This window comes from Crinia signifera, chromosome 6 (assembly GCF_055691185.1).
Source record: "Crinia signifera chromosome 6, ASM5569118v1, whole genome shotgun sequence".
Classification (NCBI taxonomy): Eukaryota; Metazoa; Chordata; class Amphibia; order Anura; family Myobatrachidae; genus Crinia; species Crinia signifera.
Genome location: NC_139222.1, coordinates 9708592 through 9726337, shown reverse-complemented (window position 1 = coordinate 9726337; position 17746 = coordinate 9708592). Strand labels below are relative to the sequence as shown.

The window sequence follows — 17746 nt, the reverse complement described above, 5'->3', positions numbered from 1 at the left end:
GTGCCGTTCTAGGAAACAAGTACCAGAATCCCTTCCTCCTGAGTGTACGAAACCTCCTCTCCTCCAGTATAAGTGGATGCCTTCATGTCCTGCTCACCGGCATTGCGGTCAAGAGGGTGTCTGATAGTTCCTTACATTGGCCCCTTGCTATATATTTGCCCTTCGCTGAACCTTTTCCAGTTCTACCATGTCCATTTTTGCATTGTGGTGTCCAGAATTGCATTCCAAATTCTAGATTGGGTCTAACCAGGGCCTTATACCGCGTCATCCCTTGTTTCCATGCCCCTTATCATACAGGCTGGCATCCTAATGGCCTTATTAGCTGCTCCCTGACGCTGAGCATTGCACTCCAGTTTATTATCAATTTGTACCCCTAGGGCCTTCATGGCTAACCTTGACACTCCAGATGTTTTTAAACTACACATCCCAGCATGCTCTGCTTCAGTTTTGCTACTCTGTCCATGATAAATCTGATGTAGAGCATGCTGGGACGTGTAGTTCAACAACAGCTGGAGTGCCCTAGGGCCTTCTCCAATTGCGATTCTCCCAAATCTACACCGTTAAGAGCAGGCATGTCCAACCTTGGCCTCCAGCTGTTGTGAAACTACACATCCCAGCATGCCTTCCCATAGTTTATCATTCCCTATTAGCAAAACTGTGGCAAGGCATGCTGGGACGTGTAGTTTCTCAACAGCTTGAGGGCCATAGTATGGACATGCCTGATTTAGAGTGTAAGATGCAGGACCTCACATTTAGCAACATTGAAACTGATTTTTTATTTATCTGCCCACTCTTCTCATTTATCCCAGCCCCTTGTAGCATGGAGACACCCTGATCTGTTTTAAGTACCCTGTACATTTTATACCCCTTTCACACCGCAGCTATAACATGGTATATTGCAGTTTTTAAAATGCTTTGAAACGGTTATAGCGCCAGAATTTACCAGTTCTAGAAAACCGGTATTTCAAAACGGTTCAGAGCCAGTTTTTATGCAGTATGAATGGCTCAGAACCGGTATTTAGGGGTAGATTTATTATAGCGGCGCTATAACAGTTCCTGCTTCGCCTCATTAGTGAGGCGAAGCAGGAGGGGATACGACAAGATATATCAACACCTTGCTGGCCGAAGCGGGGGAGCGCTAACTCACGAGATCCCCAGCGCAGCTCAGAGCCAGCAGCAGGGACAGCGCTGTCCCTGCTGTGGGCATAGGGCATCGCCGCCTGCAGCTGTCGAAGTCGATAGCTGCGGGCGGAGGGGCGGAACATTCAGCGATGCTGACCGTTCATAAATTAGGCAGGCGCGCAATACAAAATATTGCGCTATGCCTCATGCCCCACACCGCCGCCGTTAAAGTACCTGCTAAGCGGGTGTTATAGATCAGGGGAAGCGCTATCCCCTGCCATAAGGCACCGGGATAGCGCATATTCCCCTGATCGTCAGTTAATAAATCTCCCCCTTAGTACCCAGGCAGCAGTGAGCACCGAGCTGGTCCCGCTCCGTGCATATCTAATGAGCTGTGATCCAGCGCAGTGCATATTTCATGAGTGGGTCCCCGCCCGCGCATATGTAATGAGTGGGACCAGCTCATTACATATACAGGGGGCGGGGACCAGCTCAGTGCTGACTGCTGCCTGGGTCGTCTGTCAGCCAGCAACGCCCACCATATTATTATTATAATTTTATTTATAAGGCGCCACAAGTGTTTCGCAGCGCCGTACAAAGGAACAATACAGGGAAACAAAACTTGGCATAACATTGAATAAATAACAAAAATATATACGCAACATATATGATGTTCAGGGGGGGGTGGGGGGTTAACTTGCTCTGATACATTTTAAGAAACATTTTGAATACCGGGTCTAAGGTTTTGCGGTGTGAAAGCAGCATTAGTATCAGCCGCGAAGATGGATTGGCTAATTAGTAGTCCATTTTCTATATCATTAACGAATATGTCGAATAGAAGAGGCTCCAGCACGGAACCCTGCGGTAACGCCACTCAGTGCTGGTATCCAGTTTGCAAATGCTGGAACCCTGCGGTAACGCCACTCAGTGCTGGTATCCAGTTTGCAAATGCTCCTGCAGACGGTTTTTTACCCAGATACATTAGGTTGACATATTAAATAGCTCGGTATGGCTACGGTCGACGTGGACCGAAGGTGGACACAAGCATTAGGTCGACAATGGGAAGGTCAACAACACTTATTATTTTCAGTCGACACTTCATACCCTACCATCCACCAGGGCGTGAAGGGAGAATACGGTACACTGATATGGAGGCCATGCCAACTTACGTCTCAGGGTGGCCTACTTTATGTCCGCCCTCTGGGAGAGGGAAGCCTGTTCCTTCAAAACAGGGGGGGTGGGCCGCTGAAGGGATAAGAAAGGGGAGGGATGTGGGAGGAGCTACAATGGCATGTCGTGTTTTGGGGCGTGGCCAGCACAATTCCGTCATTGTACATTGCAATGGGGGGGGGGGGGGAGGGGTAATTAGGAGTCCCTCCTGTCAGATGCTGAGCACAGCGTCTATTCCCGCAGCCAGAAGGGCTGGGGGCATGGCTAGAGGCTGACAGAGCCCCCACAGCTTCAATACAGGGGCATGGCCTCGTGAGAAGAGGCAATTATAGGTCACACCCTTTTTTGTTAAGCCACACCCCCTAATTTCAGGGCCTGTGTCCCTCTTCTCTGAGGTATGCTTCATTGTGTCAATACATTCAATTAAAGGAGCACATTGAGGTGACAACAATATATTTAATTTATTTAATCAAATACTTATACGATATTATACAATGACATATTCCTTACCTTTCAAAAATATATATATTATTTGTACTCTTCAATGCTTAAAAACTTCAGCTCATGAGTCAAACTCCAGTCACAGATCATTTTGGTTTCACTTTCTGTAATTTGGTCCATTGAGCGGCCTCCAGTGGTCACCGGCGATACTTCACCACAAAGTGTGGCCGTCTGCAGCGAGCCCCGCGAGGGGACGCTGAAAACGAGACAGAAGAATGGTGAGCGCAGCGGAATACACGTCAAGTAATCCGCATCCGCTCGCCACACTTCGGGCTCGGTGGCTCGCTGCGCTCGTAACACATTATAAAATCAACTCCACGCCAACGTGGATAGTGGGGGTATGAACAGGTCGGGAGGACGCGTACCGTGTGCCCTCGCCATGCTTCGGGGTGATGTGGATAGTGGGGGTGTGCTAAATGTGCATAGTGGGGTCTGCTAAATTGCATCGCATGCAATTTGCATGCGATGCAATCCGCAGGCAGGGACAACTTGAAACTACACAAGTACCAACGCATGTGATCACATGCAATGCGATTTCCCTTCCGCCTTGAAACTACACAAATACCTACTTTCCTTTCAATATACCCAATTAATCTTTATTACCTTGGAAAATAGATAAGAAAAATAATAAATACACAAGAATATAATTACAACAATCGGCTCAAACGTTTATACAATGGCGGGAAATAAAAAGGCTTCGTGATATCTGTTCATTTGAGAAAATACTTTCAGTTTACAAAGTTTCACAGGGGGGACTTTAAGTGAATAATTGTTTAATAGGATGGGACTTCCATCATTTCCCTAAACCGGAAACATTTTTAGGGCGACTTGGATTCGCCCGTGCCGATTTTTAAACTGGTCAAAGAAAATCGGCACAGTCAAAAATCACCAGAATTGATCGCAGGGCAAATTTGTTCTCAAACTGGGCAAAACCATGCTGCACTGCAGGTGAGGCAGATGTAACAGGTGCAGAGAGTTAGATTTAGAAGGCGTTATTTTGTTTTCGTGCAGGGTAAATACTGGCAGCTTTATTACTACAGTGCAATTTATATTTCATTTAAAAAAAACCACCCAAATCTAACTCTCTCTGCACATGTTACATCTGCCCCACCTGCAGTGCTCATGGTTTTGTCCATTTTAAGTACAAATTTGCCCTGCAATCATGTCTGAATTAGGCCTCTGTCTTTCACCTATGTAATGTCTCGGTTATAACAAGATATCATTTCTGTGTAAAGCATTTTCCACTCTCAGAACTTGGAAACCGCTATTAACCTGTGTGAGTTCTCTGATGTCTAACAAGAGCCGATTTCTGTGGAAAACATTTCCCACATTCAGAACATGGAAACGGCTTCTCGCCCGTGTGACTTCTCTGATGTCTGTTCAGATGCGATTTATGTGTAAAACGTCTCCGACACTCAGCACATGCAAACGGCTTCTCCCCTGTGTGACTTTTCTGATGTGAAGCAAGATGCGCTTTCTGTGTAAAACATTTCCCGCAATCTGAACACGTAAATGGTTTCTCACCGGTGTGAGTTCTCTGATGTTTGAAAAGAGCCGATATGTGCCTATAACATTTCTCACACTCCATACATGTAAACGGCTTCTCCCCTGTGTGGCTTCTCTGATGGGCAACAAGAGCTAATTTCTGTGCAAAACATTTCCCACATTCAGAACATGGAAACGGCTTCTCGCCCGTGTGACTTCTCTGATGTCTGTTCAGATTCGATTTATGTGTAAAACGTCTCCGACACTCAGCACATGCAAACAGCTTCTCCCCTGTGTGACTTTTCTGATGTGAAATAAGTTGCGCTTTCTGTGTAAAACATTTTCCACAATCTGAACACGTAAATGGTTTCTCACCGGTGTGAGTTCTCTGATGTTTGACAAGAGCCGATAACTGCGTATAACATTTCTCACACTCCATACATGTAAACGGCTTCTCCCCTGTGTGGCTTCTCTGATGGGCAACAAGAGCTGCTTTCTGTGTAAAACATTTCCCACATTCAGAACATGGAAACGGCTTCTCCCCTGTGTGGCTTCTCTGATGGGTGACAATATCTGATTTCTGTGTAAAACATTTCCCACACTCAGCGCATGGAAACGGCTTCTCGCCCGTGTGAGTTCTCTGATGTTTAACAAGTTGTGATTTAAATGTAAAAGATTTATCACACACGCAACATGGAAATGGCTTCACATGAGCCTTAGCTGGCTGAGAAGTATCCGGTGTAAAACATTTTCCATCTACAGCACATATAGAGATGTTGGCTTCTCTAAAAGATGTATTTGGTGTAACAGTCTCTGCGTTAGTAGGGGGTTCCAATGACGTAGCTAAAATGTGAGGTGCTGGGTGTATAATTGGGATCATTCGGGTTTCCCCTGGGGAATCCTGTGTGATGATATCTTCTATTTTATAGTCTGGCGATCCAATCGTATAGGCTTCAGGGATATTACTGCTGTTATCTCCATCTGTTGGGAATAAAATAAAAATGTATATATGAATATAGATCCATAACCGATTTTACTTTGTCCGATAAAGATGAAATGTTCATCGAATTGGGAAACACGTTTTATAAATAGTTTATAACGTATTCAATGGCGTTTTAAGATATGTTGAGTAAAAGCGTTTATATTAATAATAGAGGTCTAATAGAAAGGCATGGGCCTCATTTAGAAGATATCCGTAATTGGGTTGACGCATGTAAACGTTGACGTGAGTTTTTCATGATTATTTTTTTTAAACCGACTTGTCCTTACGTCACAATCCAAGTGGTCCACGAGTCAGATTATAGCAGTGAGCCAAGCGCAGCTAGGCACCGATGTACGAAGGCCCAAGCAAGGAGGACATACTACACTTATATAATCGGCAGATTTCGATAAAACACCCAAAAAATATGAAAAACCCATGTCGACATTTTTCATGTGTCTACTAGGGATGCCAATTCTGGGACATTTTTTCAATCCTGGGATTGGCCTCCCAAATAAAAAAAATATACGCCATACACTAATTTAGGGTCCATTTGATGAAGTCTAGAAATTGAAACCAATAAAACCCCACATGAAAAAAAGCACATGTTGAGGTTTTCAGGTGTCGGCTATTTTTGACCAACTGTCTGTCGACACTTACGGTATACTGTAACCTTCAGGAGATGTCCTGAACAAACATTTCCATGAAATGTACATGAAGACGATACTGGACACAAGAAATACAGTATTGGTACTCTTTACCTAGCACGGCGCCCATCGCGGCCATCGCGGGCATTGAATGCACTAAAAAATCGGGTGCGACGCGACCGACGCGATGCCCGCGATTTCCCATAGGGAACAATGTTAAATGTCTCAATTGACCCGATTTTCCTGTTCAATGCCTCAATTTACCCGATTTTTCCATAGGAAACAATGTTAAATGGCCCACAGAGGCCAAATAGGCACCCTGAAGTGTGAAATGGCCCCCACAATTGTTAACGCCACCCCGCGATCAACGTGAACCCGAAGCGTGGCAAGGGGCGGTGGTACGTGTCCTATGACCTTTTCATACCCCCACTATCCACGTCGGCGTGGAGTTGAGAATAGAATAGTGTGGCGAGCCACTGAGCCCGAAGCGTGGGGAGCCCCGCGAGGGGACGCGGATACCTGTGAAGCCCGCGAAGGGACGTGTTTACCTGTGAAGGTATCCGCGTCCGCTCGCCACGCTTCGGGCTCGCCACACTATTCTATTCTCAACTCCACGCCGACGTGGATAGTGGGGGTATGAAAAGGTCGTAGGACGCGTACCGCCGCCCCTCGCGGGCTCGCTGCGCTCGCCACGCTTCGGGTTGTCGTTGATCGTGGGGTGGCGTTAACAATTGTGGGGGCCATTTCACACTTCAGGGTGCCTATTTGGCCTCTGTGGGCCATTTGACATTGTTTCCTATGGAAAAATCGGGTCAATTGAGGCATTGAACAGGAAAATCGGGTCAATTGAGACATTTAACATTGTTCCCTATGGGAAATCGCAGGCATCGCGTCGCACCCGATTTTTTAGTGCATTCAATGCCCGCAATTTTTTTACCTGCGATGCCCACGATCAAAATCGTGGGCGCCGTGCTAGGTAAAGAGTACCCAGTATTGGACAAGTTTCTGGACACCTAACCATTACACCAGCAGGGACTGTACTGACGGTGTATACGAATATATATACTGTATACTGTTATATGGGGTCGGTCCCCCTTCTGCAGCTATTGTAGCTTCCACTCCTCTTGGGCGGCTTCTCACAAGATCTCGGATCTGTGGAGCATTTACGGAGGTGAGGACCTGATGTTGGAACGAGAAGGTCTGGTTCACAGTCTCCTCTCCACAGGTGCTGGATGGGGCGGAGTTTATGGGTCTGTGCAGGTCAGTCATGTCCTTCCACACCAAACTCATCAAACCATAGGGGTTATTCAGACCTGATTGCACGGCTGCAAATTCGCAAGCCAGGGCTATAGTTAATAGACTTCACATGCGTAGAGATTGTAGCACACGTGTGAGGCCATCTTGCTCCTATACCGTTATCCCTCCTCCACCAGCCCCTGTACCATCACCCCTCCTCCACCAGCCCCCCGTACCGTTATCCCTCCTCCACCAGCCCATGTACCGTTATCCCTCCTCCACCAGCCCCATGTACTATCTTGCTCCTATACCGTTATCCCTCCTCCACCAGCCCCTGTACCATCATCCCTCCTCCACCAGCCCCCTGTACCATCATCCCTCCTCCACCAGCCCCGTACCGTTATCCCTCCTCCACCAGCCCCCTGTACCATCATCCCTCCTCCACCAGCCCCGTACCGTTATCCCTCCTCCACCAGCCCCCGTACCGTTATCCTTCCTCCACCAGCCCCCTGTACCATCATCCCTCCTCCACCAGCCCCGTACCGTTATCCCTCCTCCACCAGCCCCCATACCGTTATCCCTCCTCCACCAGCCCCCGTACCATTATCCCTCCTCCACCAGCCCCGTACCGTTATCCCTCCTCCACCAGCCCCCGTACCGTTATCCTTCCTCCACCAGCCCCCGTACCATCATCCCTCCTCCACCAGCCCCGTACCGTTATCCCTCCTCCACCAGCCCCCGTACCGTTATCCTTCCTCCACCAGCCCCCTGTACCATCATCCCTCCTCCACCAGCCCCGTACCGTTATCCCTCCTCCACCAGCCCCCATACCGTTATCCCTCCTCCACCAGCCCCCGTACCATTATCCCTCCCCCACCAGCCCCTGTACCATTATCTCTCCTCAACCAAATTTCACAGTTGGATAATGCTGTCAGGCAGGTAACGTTCTCCAAGTATCCGCCATCTGACTGCCAAAGAGAAGCGTGATCCGTCACCCCACAGAACACGATAGTCCAGTGTCTGTGCGATGCACCACTCCATCTGATACTTGGCATTGGACTTAGTGATGTGAGACTGGCATGCAGCTGCTCGCCCAAGGGAACCTATTTCATTAAGCTAAAGCCATACAGTTCTTGCGCTTACATTAATGCCGGTGGGAGTGCGGAACACTTTAGCTATGGAATCAGGCACCTTTTTTATGCACCATGCATCTTAGCAGTCAGTGACCACACTCTGTGATTTTACGTGGTCGTCCGTCTTATGGCTGAGTTGCTGTCATCCTTAAACGCTTCCACTTTATAATAATAATACTACTTACAGCTGACTGTGGAATATCCAGCAGGGATGACATTTTAAGAATTACCTAAGGTGGCATCCTATCACAGTACCACGCAGAGGTGGCATCCTATCATAGTACCACGCAGAGGTGGCATCCTATCACAGTACCATGCAGAGGTGGCATCCTACCACAGTACCACGCAGAGGTGGCATCCTATCATAGTACCACGCAGAGGTGGCATCCTATCACAGTACCATGCAGAGGTGGCATCCTACCACAGTACCACGCAGAAGTGGCATCCTATCATAGTACCATGCAGAGGTGGCATCCTATCACAGTACCACGCAGAAGTGGCATTCTATCACAGTACCATGCAGACGTGGCATCTTACCACAGTACCACGCAGAAGTGGCATCTTACCACAGTACCACGCAGAGGTGGCATTCTGATTGAAAACCCTGAATTCAATCATTAAGATGTGTAGTCAAATACTTTTGTCCATATAGTACAAAGCATTTGTGACTCTATTCTGTACTTCGTGATTATTACTCACCTGTGCTGATTCCTGTAGGAATTTCCTCTTTACATTGCGAATCACCCCTTATATACTGCTCATCTTCTCCTTCTATTACTTCTACCTTTATATCAGTCACATCTGGGTCTTCTTCTCCCTCTGTACCTTCTGCCTTCATATCAGTCACATACATCTCTTCTCCTTCCTCTGTATCTTCTGCCTTCATATCAGTCACATACGTCTCTTCTTCTCCCTCTGTATCTTCTGCCTTCATATCAGTCACATACGTCTCTTCTTCTCCCTCTGTATCTTCTGCCTTCATATCAGTCACATATGTCTCTTCTCCTCCCTCTGTATCTTCTGCCTTCATATCAGTCATATATGTCTCTTCTTCCCCATCTGTGTCTTCTGCCTTCATATCAGTCACATACGTCTCTTCTTCTATTACTTCTACCTTTATATCAGTCACATCTGGGCCTTCTTCTTCCTCTGTACCTTCTGCCTTCCTATAAGTCACATACGTCTCTCCTCCCTCTGTATCTTCTGCCTTCATATCCGTCACATACGTCTCTTCTACCTTATTATCAGTCAGATGTTAACCCTAAGAAACCCACAAAATAATAATAAAAAAAAAATGAATGTAGATTAATAAGACATTAAAGAAAGAATATCAGTGTATAAGACACACCTAGCTTCTCTAGAGATCATTTAGAGAGAAGTCACTTTGGTATTTAAGGGGACCATGTTTGGATAATCCTTCTGGTATTGTTTCAAGGGACTGAAGATTAGCAGAAATAGTACCGATATTTAAAAAAGGAAAAAAGAGACGACCCAGAAAAATATAGACCAGTAAGCTTAACTTTGGTCATAGTAAAATAATTCGAGGGTATGTTGAGAGACGGTATACATGAACATTTAATGCTGAATTAGATAATAGTAGTAAACAACAAGGGTTTTTAATAGATAAAGTGATGTCATTGTGACGCTCCCACACCCCCTCACCTCCCCAGTCAGGTTCCTGTGTTAGTGATAGAGATAAGAGTGATGTCACTGTGACGCTCCCAGACCCCTCACCTCCCCAGTCAGGTTCCTGTGTTAGTGATAGAGATAAGAGTGATGTCACTGTGACGCTCCCAGACTCGCTCACCTCCCCGGTCAGGTCCCTGTGTCAGTAATAGAGATAAGAGTGATGTCACTGTGACGCTCCCAGACCCCCTCACCTCCCCAGTCAGGTCTCTGTGTTAGTAATACAGATAAGAGTGACGTCACTGTCTGTGACGCTCCCAGACCCCCTCACCTCCCCGGTCTGGTCCCTGTGTCAGTAATAGAGATAAGAGTGATGCCATTGTGATGCTCCCAGACCCCCTCACCTCCCCGGTCAGGTCCCTGTGTCAGTAATAGAGATAAGAGTGATGTCACTGTGACGCTCCCAGACCCCCTCAACCTCCCCGGTCAGGTCCCTGTGTCAGTAATAGAGATAAGAGTGATGTCACTGTGAAGCTCCCAGACCCCCTCACCTCCCCGGTCAGGTTCCTGTGTCAGTAATAGAGATAAGAGTGATGTCACTGTGACGCTCCCAGACCCCCTCACCTCCCCGGTCAGGTCCCTGTGTCAGTAATAGAGATAATAGTGATGTCACTGTGACGCTCCCAGACCCCCTCACCTTCCCGGTCAGGTCCCTGTGTCAGTAATAGAGATAATAGTGATGTCACTGTGACGCTCCCAGACCCCCTCACCTCCCCGGTCAGGTCCCTGTGTCAGTAATAGAGATAAAAGTGATGTCACTGTGACGCTCCCAGACCCCCTCACCTCCCCGGTCAGGTCCCTGTGTCAGTAACAGAGATAAGAGTGATGTCACTGTGACGCTCCCAGACCCCCTCACCTCCCCAGTCAGGTCCCTGTGTCAGTAATAGAGATAACAGTGATGTCACATTGACGCTCCCAGACCCCCTCACCTCCCCAGTCAGGTCCCTGTGTCAGTAATAGAGATAACAGTGATGTCACTGTGACGCTCCCAGACCCCCTCACCTCCCCGGTCAGGTCCCTGTGTCAGTAATAGAGATAATAGTGATGTCACTGTGACGCTCCCAGACCCCTTCACCTCCCCGGTCAGGTCACTGTGTCAGTAATAGAGATAAGAGTGACGTCACTGTGACGCTCCCAGACCCCCTCACCTCCCCAGTCAGATCCCTGTGCCAGTAATAGAGATAATAGTGATGTCACTGTGACGCTCCCAGACCCCCTCACCTCCCCTGTCAGGTCCCTGTGTCAGTAATAGAGATAAGAGTTATGTCACTGTGACGCTCCCAGACCCCCTCACCTCCCCAGTCAGATCCCTGTGTCAGTAATAGAGATAAGAGTGATGTCACTGTGACACTCCCAGACCCCCTCACCTCCCCAGTCAGGTCCCTGTGTTAGTAATAGAGATAACAGTGATGTCACTGTGACGCTCCCAGACCCCCTCACCTCCCCGGTCAGGTCCCTGTGTCAGTAATAGAGATAAGAGTGATGTCACTGTGACGCTCCCAGACCCCCTCACCTCCCCGGTCAGGTCCCTGTGTCAGTAATAGAGATAAGAGTGATGTCACTGTGACGCTCCCAGACCCCCTCACCTCCCTGGTCAGGTCCCTGTGTCAGTAATAGAGATAAGAGTGATGTCACTGTGACGCTCCCAGACCACCTCACCTCCCCGGTCAGGTCCCTGTGTCAGTAATAGAGATAAGAGTGATGTCACTGTGACGCTCCCAGACCCCCTCACCTCCCCGGTCGGGTCCCTGTGTCAGTAATAGAGATAAGAGTGATGTCACTGTGACGCTCCCAGACCCCCTCACCTCCCCGGTCAGGTCCCTGTGTCAGTAATAGAGATAAGAGTGATGTCACTGTGACACTCCCAGACCCCCTCACCTCCCCAGTCAGGTCCCCGTGTCAGTAATAGAGATAAGAGTGATGTCACTGTGACGCTCCCAGACCCCCTCACCTCCCCAGTCAGTTGGAAGAGTCTCTCTGTCACTTCCTGCTCAGTGGCGTATAGGTGCTGTATGCATGTGCACAGCATCAAATCACTGTAGACACAGGGGCAGGGTGCCCATATAGTGACATTTTATGGGGCTGACTTGACTTACTTTGTAGTGATGTTGGGGGGGTGAGAGTCTGATCCATCTATCTAGAAGCCTTTCAAAAATCGACTGGCAGTCTTGTCCGTCCGGAGACGTGGGGAAGTGTAACTGCTGGAATCATGGCGATTTACCTCTCTGCGCTGCCCACAGACTGCTTACCTATATGATGGTGGTGCACCGTCTGTGTTGTGTCGACGGGGCTGTCCCTCCCAGATTAGGTGGCCAGAGTTTTGGTATGTGCTTCATCTGGTTTTTTTGATCTATATAAAAACACTGGACTCTGATCCATCTGTATGATAATGCAGCACAGGAGACTGCTCCACCTGTACTTTATATTATACTGGCATCTGATCCATCTTCTGTATGATAATGCAGCACCAGAGACTGCTCCACCTGTACTTTATATTATACTGGCATCTGATCCATCTTCTGTATGATAATGCAGCACCAGAGACTGCTCCACCTGTACTTTATATTATACTGGCATCTGATCCATCTGTATGATAATGCAGCACCAGAGACTGCTCCACCTGTACTTTATATTATACTGGCATCTGATCCATTTGTATGATGGTAAGGCAGCACCAGAGACTGCTCCACCTGTACTATATATAACACTAGGATATGACCCATCTGTATGACAATGCAGCACCAGAAACTGCTTCACCTGTACTATATATAACAGTGGCCTGATCCATCTGTATGATGATAATGCAGCACCAGAGACTGCTCCACCTGTACTATATAATATAACACTGGAATCTGATCCATCTGTATGAGGATAAGGCAGCACCAGCGACTGCTTTAACTGTATTATATTATATATATACATATATATATATATAATAACACTGGAATCTGATCCATCTGTAAAAGGATAAGGCAGCACCAGAGACTGCTCCACCTGTATAACAGTGCGTTATAGCATACCTGCTGCCAGGCACAGCAATGGCCGCTCTCTGCACTGTCTGCAGCTTCCAGCTGGGAGTCAGACTGTGACCCGGATATGGACGCTGTACAACCTTGTACATAGCCCCGCCCCTGTCACCCCTCCAGTGCTGTGATTGGCGTGCAGGGTAGCAAATGAGGCGGCCCAAATAAAGAAGCATGCCTGCTAATTAGCATAAACCAGCACGTGACCGCTCTCACAGCTTCATCACTAGAGGAACAAGTCACTGTACTGCTGTCCTACATTACATATATATATAAAATTATATTTATATAGTTATTAATTATTACATTAATAATATGTAATTTATAGGCATAGGGACAGCCAAATGTCTAGGACTGTCGCTCGCCACAGATTTATATTCCCCCTCCAGGTATACGTGGACCCAGGGCATGATGGGAAAATTACCTAAACTGCATGGGATCTAGACACTACCGGGTAGCCAACCCTAGTCCTCGAGAGCTACCAACAGTGCATGTTTTACAGGTCTCCTCACAGAATCACAAGTGAGCTAATTAGCTCCATCTGTGGATCTTTTAAAATGTGTCAGTGATTAATGAGTGCAGCTGTGCAGCAGCTAGGTTGTCTGGAAAATGTGAACTGTTGGTAGCTCTCGTAGGCTTGGGTTGGCTACCACTGGTCTAGGACATGCATGGGGAACCTTCGGCCCTCCAGCTGTTGTTGAACTTCACATCCCAGCATGCCCTGCTACAGTTTTAGCATGGTCAATTAGCAAAAAAATGTAGCAGGGCATGCTGGGATGTATAGTTCACCAACAGCTGGACAGCCGAAGGTTCCCCATCACTGGTCTAGACCCTGCAAGCCACAAAGTACATTGTAAGCAGGAGCCTGGGGCTGCCGTGACAGAGTATAAATGGCGGTTAGCGGCGCTAACAGGTAGGGACGGATGACAACAGCACGCCGCTAGTGAATGGTACCATTGTATAAAAAACATTGATGGTTGAGAAACATCGCAATGCGATGTCCATCCCTACTATCCAGGGACACACGGCAGTGACCGATCGGAGGGCAATAGCGCTGTAACCCTGCCTCTCTACAAAGAACCGAGTTGTATCCAGTGGCGGCGGCAAAGAGAGAACATTGTAGAATTAAATATGGAGCCAAGCAGTGAAAGGGAGGGGGAGGGAGGGAGGGGGGGGAGAGAATCGGACCTCTACAGCAGGGCAAAAGCAATCTGCTCACATGGAGACACATGGTCGAGTCAAGGAGTGGGATGGGAAGCCGTGTCCTGTAAGTGCAGCAGGCTGGCTGCTCTACCCGCCTCCTGCTTCACACTTTTTTTTCCCCAAAAAATCCCCCACTTCCAGGTCAGTGGAAATGAAGTGCCGGTATGCCGTACTGCTATATACTAGCCCACTTTGACCACGGTATGTGCGTGTGTGTGTATATATATATATATATATATATATATAAAATCTCTGGAGAAATAAGAACAGGCATTCGACAGTGCATGTAAATGTTTAAAAGATATTTATTCCATCACAAATAACAGAGGGGAAAAGGTAGTGGATCCCGCACAAAGTTGATTACGAAATGCGTAGGGGCGTGGCCTAGCGTCGAGATTACAGTCTGGTGTTGGGGAGCTGTGGACTGAGTGTAACCTGCTCCGACACTAAGGTGCTGTGCACCGAGTTTGTGCTGTTTGCTTGCGGTGATTGGAGCCGCCAACGTTGGTACGTCATCCACTACCTTTTCCCCTCTGTCTTTTGTGATGGAAGAAATAGCTTTTAAACATTTACATGGCACTTTTTTCACAACACCGTCTGGGACTTTTAGTTCCCCAGGACTGGACATAGTAATTACTCAGCGCAATGTTGTTTGTCTTCTAATATATAATTTTTTTAGGTACTTGTTTCCTAGCACGGCCACACCGATTTACATCGGGGTGGTCGTGTCGGAAAAATCGGGTCGATCGCATCGCATGCGATTTGGTCGCATGCGATGCGATCGACGCGACCGACCCGAATTTTTGATTGAATGAAATGTAAATCGGGTCCCTGGGACCCGATTTTACATTGGATTCAATGTAAAATATTCCCAACCCCCCCCCAAATTTAACGGCGTAAACCCCACCCCACGATAGACGCCAACCCGAAGCGTGGCGAGCGCAGCGAGCCCGCGAGGGGCGGCGGTGCGCGTCCTCCGACCTTTTCATTCCCCTACTATCCACGTCGGCGTGGAGTTGAGAATAGAATAGTGTGGCGAGCGCAGCGAGCCACCGAGCCCGAAGCGTGGCGAGCCCCGCGAGGGGACGCGTATACCTGTGAAGTTATACGCGTCCGCTCGCCACGCTTCGGGCTCGCCACACTATTCTATTCTCAACTTCACGCCGACGTGGATAGTAGGGGAATGAAAAGGTCGGAGGACGCGCACCGCCGCCCCTCGCGGGCTCGCTGCGCTCGCCACGCTTCGGGTTGGCGTCTATCGTGGGGTGACGACGGGGACATCTATAATGTGAAATGGGTCATATTGGCCCATTTCACATTTTTCACATTTTTTCACGATTTCAATGTTAAAAAATATTTTAACACTGAAGCCTATGGAAAAATCGGGGGCATCGCGTCGTGACCAATGTTAATGGTCCCGACCGACGCGATGCCCCCGATATTTTACCTTTCCCGACACGATTTCAATGTTAAAATATTTTTTAACATTGAAGCCTATGGAAAAATCGGGGGCATCGCGTCGGTCGCGTCGGGACCAATGTTAATGGTCCCGACCGACGTGATGCCCCCGATATTGTGTCTTAGCCGGCCAAATGGACCTGATTTCAAAGGAAATCGGGTCCATTGTGTGGATCGTGTACCTTAACTTAAAGGTACACGATCCATAAGATTGTGGCCGTGCTAGGAAACAAGTACCTTTTTTTATTTATATATACTTTAGAATAATGTCCAGAACCTATTCTCCCTGATATAATATCCTTGGTTGATCTTAATGCATACAATTCCGAAAACTATTTATTATTTATATATTTGTTACGTTTCTTATATAGCGCACACATATTCTGCAGCGCTGTACAAAGAATAGTTGAACACTCACATCAGTCCCAGCCCCAGTGGAGCTTACAATCTATATTCCCTACCACATGTACACGCACACACAGACATTCTAGGGTTAATTTGATGGGAGACAAATAACCTACCAGTATTTTTGGGGGGATTGTGGGAGGAAACCGGAGTACTCAGAGGAAACACACACACAAGTACGGGGAGAATATACAAAATCCACACAGGGTGGGAATCGGACCCATGACCTCAGTGCTGTAAGGCAGTAGTGCTAACCATTACACCGTCCGTACTGCCCCAATTAAGCTGTGTACACACGGTGCAATATATTGCTCAGTGTCCAGTTTTCATCAGCGACCAGATATGGCCGCTGATGAACAGGAGCCTGCCGGGGGAGCCGCAGAGGGAAACAGCTGATCACAGGAGCAGGCTCCTGTGTCCAGCGACCATTAGGGGGCTAAACACGGGAGTGTGCACCCGGCAATTTATTGCCGCAGCACAAACAAATCACTGGCAATATTGCCAGACTGATTCCTAGTGAAGAATTTATCTGACAAAGTGCTTCAGCACTGATCGCTAATTAGAGTATTGGGAAATTGAGCGATTAGGCCCGAAAACCCTCACTTTACCCTCAGCTTTGGAGATGTAATGACCTCATTATTTAGAGCGAGACAAACAAAAAAGCCTCCACTGGTGATCTACCAACACAAGTCTGAGGAAATGGCATATCGGACATTTAAATAATAATACAAGTCAAATATACAGAAATTAATTGACGCAATAAAGGATCTGATTCAGGCCTGTGCGCCAGGTAAGTGCCGGCCGCCCGTGCAAATCCCCGCATTTGCATGCTAGTGGAGGTGTATGCCCACACATCCCTTCTCTTGCGGCTGCATGGGCAAAAAAACATTTGATGGTTGCTCGCCATCGAATGATCCCTCCCCCCGTTCGAAGAGCTAAAGGTGCCCACACACTAGAACGATTTTCTGGCCGATTTCCGATAAATCGGCCGATATCTTGTTTGATGTTTACCGATAATCGGCCGATTTCGGGCCGATGCGCGCTCCCGTGGATCTTTTACTAAATTTTCTGATCTTACGTGCTGCGCAAAAGATCAGAAGATTTAACAAAAGATCCATAGGAGCGCGCACGGGATCTTTGGTAAAGATGTGCGCTTCCCTGAAATCTTTTGTCCAGGACAGGCAAAAGATTTGAAGGCTAATTTATGCGAACATCTTACGATCGCAGATCTTTCTAGTGTGTGGATGTGCCCTGCATGTGCGACCTCTTGGCGCAGTGGCAGATTGGTGGGCCCAGGAAGATCGTGGAGGTCGATGAATCCATGTTTGCACGCATGCTCCCACAGCAGTGGGTTTTTGGCGGTATCTGCCGTGAGACGGGCCAGTGCTTCCTGTGTATGGTGCCTCGGAGAGATGCTGCCACATTGATGGTGGCGATTGTGGACAACGTCAAGGCAGGCACCACTATTTAAAGTGACTGTTGGAGGGGATACACCGCAGAGGAACTGCAACGTGCAGAACCATAGATCCAATTTTGTAGATCCTACAACAGGCGTGCATACGCAAAATATCGAGCGCCTGTGGGGCGCGTGCAAGTGGCGCAACAAATTTATTTGGAGGCAAACATTGGGTGCAGAGAACCCTTTTGAAAGAGCCCTGTTCGCACTGACCCTCCTTCCTAAAGAGGACTGAGGATTTC

General features: G+C 47.9%; 1 protein-coding gene across 1 annotated transcript in view; it reads right to left on the bottom strand.

Moving 5' to 3' along the window:
- Positions 1-2768: 2768 nt before the first annotated feature.
- LOC146007422 (uncharacterized) overlaps positions 2769-17746 on the bottom strand; it is a 98027-nt gene continuing 83049 nt past the window's right edge. Inside the window, exons 11-12 of the mRNA XM_083145772.1 lie at positions 8973-9530; positions 2769-5259 (exon numbers count right to left, since the gene is read on the bottom strand). Coding sequence (XP_083001898.1) covers positions 4061-5259; positions 8973-9530 — 1757 coding nt within the window. The 3' untranslated portion in view covers positions 2769-4060. The remainder of the gene's footprint in view (positions 5260-8972; positions 9531-17746) is intronic.